This window comes from Corapipo altera, unplaced genomic scaffold (genome assembly GCF_003945725.1).
Source record: "Corapipo altera isolate COAL_440 unplaced genomic scaffold, ASM394572v1 55, whole genome shotgun sequence".
NCBI lineage: Eukaryota > Metazoa > Chordata > Aves > Passeriformes > Pipridae > Corapipo > Corapipo altera.
Window position 1 is genome coordinate 16,353,281 of NW_020884882.1, and position 4,896 is coordinate 16,358,176.

At 50.6% G+C, this 4,896-nt stretch overlaps 1 protein-coding gene across 1 annotated transcript; it reads left to right on the top strand.

The window, feature by feature from the left end:
• Positions 1-219: 219 nt before the first annotated feature.
• Positions 220-2,796, top strand: LOC113945997 (histone-lysine N-methyltransferase SETMAR). Its single transcript, XM_027640815.1, has 2 exons — positions 220-299; positions 1,569-2,796. Exons 1-2 carry the CDS (start codon positions 222-224, stop codon positions 2,349-2,351), a joined length of 861 nt encoding a protein of 286 aa, XP_027496616.1. The 5' UTR covers positions 220-221; the 3' UTR covers positions 2,352-2,796.
• Positions 2,797-4,896: the final 2,100 nt, after the last annotated feature.

The following is a 4,896-nucleotide window of genomic DNA, read 5'->3' on the forward strand; positions in this document are numbered from 1 at the left end:
GGGGGCGGCACTCTTTAGGACCATTGGAAGGGGGCGGCACTCTTTAGGACCATCGTGGGCGGGCGGGGCGGGTCTCCCCTCACAGCTCCGCCCCTCTGAGGGGCAGCGCCACAACATGGCGGCCGCCGCCCGCCCCCCCGGCGCTGTCAGTCACTCCCGCCGACCAATCAGCGAGCGGCCGCGGCCGGGCGCAGCCAATGGGCGCGGGGCGAGGGCGGGCCATGGCGGAGCTGAGCGGCGGCAGCGAGCCCGTGGCGGTGCCGCTGTGGCCGCCCGGGGAGAGCCCGCCGGGCTTCCAGGTACCGACCGGGGCACAGCGGGGAGGGCGACAGGGACACCCTCCGCACACCGGGGAGGGGGACAGGGACACCCTCCGCACACCGGGGAGGGGGACAGGGACACCCTCCGCACACCGCGGGGGCTCCAGCCCGGCCTCGAGCAGTGCCGGGGGTGGGGCAGCCACAGCTTCTCTGGGCAACCCCTGCCAGGGCCTCACCGCCCTCACAGCCAGCGATTCCTTCCTAATATCTCACCTAACCCTCGCTCGGAGAGGCCTTGCCAGCGCAATATATGACAGGCCAGGGACTATTAGACTTAGTTGTGAGTAAAGCCAAGCGAGTGAGAAGATGATGTTTATGGCAAAAAAAAAAAAAAGAAACTTGGGGAATCACCGCCATGTTTCACTGCTGTGAAATGTAATATTTAGCGATAGCACGTCCCCCAGCCTGCTAAATAAAGCTTTGCACGCCGAATGCTGAGAAGGAAATAAGAATACACACGTAGCTGTCGTTATATCTTGGCTTTCAAATTTAGCGAAGTCTGTCAGCTTTTATTTCACAGCACTTCGTGGTTCTATAACCACTCACCTGCTGGGGGCATTGGTGTAACTGCAGAACCTGATTTTCTAGCGGAATTAAGAGGAAATTTGAATGTAACAATTTGAAGAGATAAATTGAAAGCATCTTCCTTTTTAACATAAATGGGTATTTGAAATTCTGTGGCTAAGAACAGGTATAAACTAACCTTCTATGTAGTCATTGTTTTGAAAGGGGAGGAAATTAATGATACTTTCGATAATTCTGTAAATAATTAAATCTATAAATATTGTGTATAAAACCATTTATACATAAAGTATATTTATAAATAAATGCATTTGATATTTCTATACATAAAAATCATATATAGTAGACGAGATGTAATTAGCTGACATGTTTTTTCCACTAAGCGTGACATGTTTTTTCCACTAAGCGTTTTTTTTCAGGCTGAGAGACTGTTTTGAGAATTCAGGCACTGACAGACTATTGATTCTTTTTCAGTCCGTATGGAATACGTGATTTGCAACCTTTAAAACATTTTCGAGAAGTTCAGGCTCGGAGTCAGAAATTTAGAGGGCAGTGAAGTGTTGGTGGTTTCAGTTCAGAGCTCGCTCGTTGCCAGGCACAAACTGGTTCAGGGTTCTGGTTCGAAGCCCTGGCGCTGCCCAGCTCTGACTGTCGCTACCCAGCTCTGACTGTCGCTACCCAGCTCTGACTGTCGCTACCCAGCTCTGACTGTCGCTCTCTCTGCAGTACAGCCCGGACAGCGTGGCCGGGGCAGACGGGGAGATCGACCCCACCGAGATCACCTTCCCGGGGTGTTCCTGCCGGAGCGGCTCCTGCGCGGCCCCCGAGTGCTCCTGCCTGGGCCGCGGTGACAACTACAGCGGGCCGTGCCTGCGGGGGGCAGAGCAGGAGGGCTTTGCCAGGCCCGTGTTCGAGTGCAACGCCCTGTGCCAGTGCGGGGAGTCGTGCCCCAACAGGCTGGTGCAGCGGGGGCTGCGGCTGCGGCTCCAGGTGTTCCGCACCCCCAGGAAGGGCTGGGGCGTCCGGGCGCTGGAGCCCATCCCCCGGGGCACCTTCGTGTGTGAGTACGCTGGGGAGGTGCTGGGCCTGGCCGAGGCACGCAGGAGAATCCAGGCCCAGAGCCCCCAGGATTCCAACTACATCATAGCAGTGAGGGAGCACCTGCACGACGGGCGGGTCCTGGAGACCTTCGTGGACCCCACGCGCGTGGGGAACGTGGGCAGGTTCCTGAACCACTCCTGTGAGCCAAACCTGTTCATGGTGCCCGTCCGGGTGGACTCCATGGTGCCCAGGCTGGCACTGTTTGCAGCCACTGACATTCCTGCTGGAGAGGAGCTGTCCTTTGATTATTCTGGGAGGTTCCATAATTCACCGGGAAGCAGCAGAGAACACAACCCTTTGGAGGAGGATAACAGACTGAGAAAGCCCTGCTACTGTGGTTCCCCCACGTGTGCTTCCTTCTTACCTTGGGACAGCTCCCTCTTCTCCACACCAGACAGTTCTCCATAGCCTTTCAGCCTCAAGCTTACCTAAAAAATTGGATTTTCTCCAGTAGTTAAATTGCTGTTAAATAAAACTCTGTGTTCCAACAAGGAAGCACGTGTGGGTTTGAGTATCAGCTAAAAGATAAGGCTTTGAGAATAATTTCATGCAACATCCTGGAGCCTTTTCAAGGTGGATGATACCAGGGATTATTGGAGCTTCAGGATGGTCCAAAATCAGTTACTAAGCCAGGTCTATTGTTTCTGTCTTGTTTTCCTCTGACAGACTGGTGTCTATTAAAGCAGCTCTCAGTTTGAGAAAAACCTTCTTTCACAAAGAATTTGTACCTTTAACACTTGTACCTGGAAAGGATGTGTGATAACAGCAAGAAAAGTCACTGAAAATTGCACAAGAAAATGACACCAGGGAATTCTGACATTTGCAATAAAGGCATTAGGTTTCTTAAAACTCATTCAATTATAGTTTTGCAGTTACTTGCTATACGTTTTTTTGTTGCACAAAGCATAAATAATTATTATTGACGATAAGAGTAGCTTGAGTGCTTTGTGTCCCCCTTTTCCCCCTCCAGCCCCACGGAGCTGCATGCCAGCACTGGATTGTGAGTGACTGGCTGTTGCATTCCCATTTGGCTCCTGTGGAAGTGGGGCAGGCTCCAAGGAGCAGAACATCCCATCTTTTTTAATCACATCAGCCCCGAGGCTCCTCTATCTCAGATCTCTGCAATAACAGCAAGCAGCACATCCCAGCTGCCCAGCTCTATCAGTACCCAGGGAGCAAATCCAGACCCTGCAGGATGAGCCTGACAATTGACTGAAAATAAAAATACAAAAGTGCATCTGCAGGCCATCAGTAGCCTTTTTTTTTTTTTTAAATTTCAGACAACTTCGATTTGGACCTGAATTGGTGCCACTGAAAGACTGAGCTGCAGCTCCCTGCTCAGTGTGTGCTTTCACCAGGAGTCCAGTCCAACAGCTCAGAACTGGGAGCTCTGTGTAGGCCTTTCAAAGTGCAGGAATGATTATCAATATTTCAATATTCATTCATGTGGAGATTTACTTTCCAACTGAAATATGATCAGATTAATCCAAGGATGGGGCTTGGAGCATCCTGGTCTAGAGGAAGGTTTCCTGCCCTGGGAAAGGGGGATGGAACAAGATGAGCTTCAAGTTCCCTTCCATCCCAAACCATTCTGTGTTTAACCTGATACTGCCAAGGGATAAAGGACAATTTGCTGCTATTCTTTTACTATTTGCTCAACAAAATCTTACTTAGTGTCTGTTACCTGTGTTTCCTTGATAAACTGCAGTCTTAGCTTCTCCCCACTTCAGAGCCTTCATGCTGCTCACAGGATTTCCACATGGATGTGGGTTTATGTTAAGATAATCATTACCCCTAAGAGAAATCACATGATTAAGTGTCACTTCTGTCAGGACAGAAACCTTCCCAAGGATTTCAGCTGCTTGTCTCAAGCAGTTTCCAAGCTGTGGCCATTCCCTGACTAAGGGTTCCTGCTGCTCCAGGAGACGAGCCCTCAGATCCCACACCTCAGAACGCACCAGATACCAGAGCACAGCCTGAATTACAAGGCCCCTTGTCCTATTTAGAGGCTTCTCTGGTTTTCTCCCCCAAAAGGCATCATGCCAGCCACCCCCTGCACTTTGAGAGCACGGGGCTGGGAGCAGATGATCCAATCTGCTTCCTCCTTCCCTCCTGGGAAGGGTTTCAGGCTGAGTTTTACAGCACCTGCATTCCTGGTGTTGGGGCTGATGGCACGGTTTGTTACCTTCCTGTTATGAATATGCACTTGGCACGATTCTGAGGAGTTAAGGAAGTGTAAATTAAAAAAGAAACAAACCACCTTCGGCAATATCTAGTCCTTGATCACCAGCCTTCCAGCAGAGAACACAGCTGAGCCCTGTCCCTGCAATCCTACCCCCTCAGCTGCTAGGAGTGATCTGATAGCAGTTATCTGGTTAGAACAAACTTCCACAGCACACAACAACAACAACAGTGTTGTACTGTTCAAAACAGCCATGCTAAAGGCCTTGCAAAACCAAAATAATACATTGTTACTGAGTTCTAAACCATCCTGGCCACCTCCCATTATGCCTTGCCATGCCTTAGCAGTGCAGCTGCCTGGGGAGGGGACCAAAATCCTCCCAAAAAAATTTCCCAATATGAAACTAGAAAATAATTAAGACCTTATGTTGTATCTGAATTTCTGTTCGCTTTTCTTTTGGGTTCCTTCAGCTGCACAGTCCCAGTCTGCCCCTCACAGCCCTGTGCTCTTCCACAAGGAATCCAAGCAGCTCAAAAGCCCCTGAGCTCCCTCTAATCCTCCTTCCCGCTCTCAGAGTGCAGTAATGATTATCCATATTCCAATATTGTGCCAAGCCATGGTGTGTTCTGGAATAGATTTTTCTGCTTGCTGGACTTACCTGGACGCCCACTGGAAGCTGGTGCTGCTTGAAGGGCTCCCCAGAGGCTCTCCTGGGTCTTCAACATCAAACAAGCAGAGAAAGGGCAGGGAAGATCTGCATTGACCCCAGGC

Excerpts from the sequence above, each read along its gene's own strand:
- LOC113945997 (XM_027640815.1), top strand. The coding sequence starts at position 222 with ATGGCGGAGCTGAGCGGCGGCAGCGAGCCCGTGGCGGTGCCGCTGTGG. Across the intron at positions 300-1,568 it reads AGAGCCCGCCGGGCTTCCAG|TACAGCCCGGACAGCGTGGC; the intron begins GTACCGACCGGG and ends CTCTCTCTGCAG.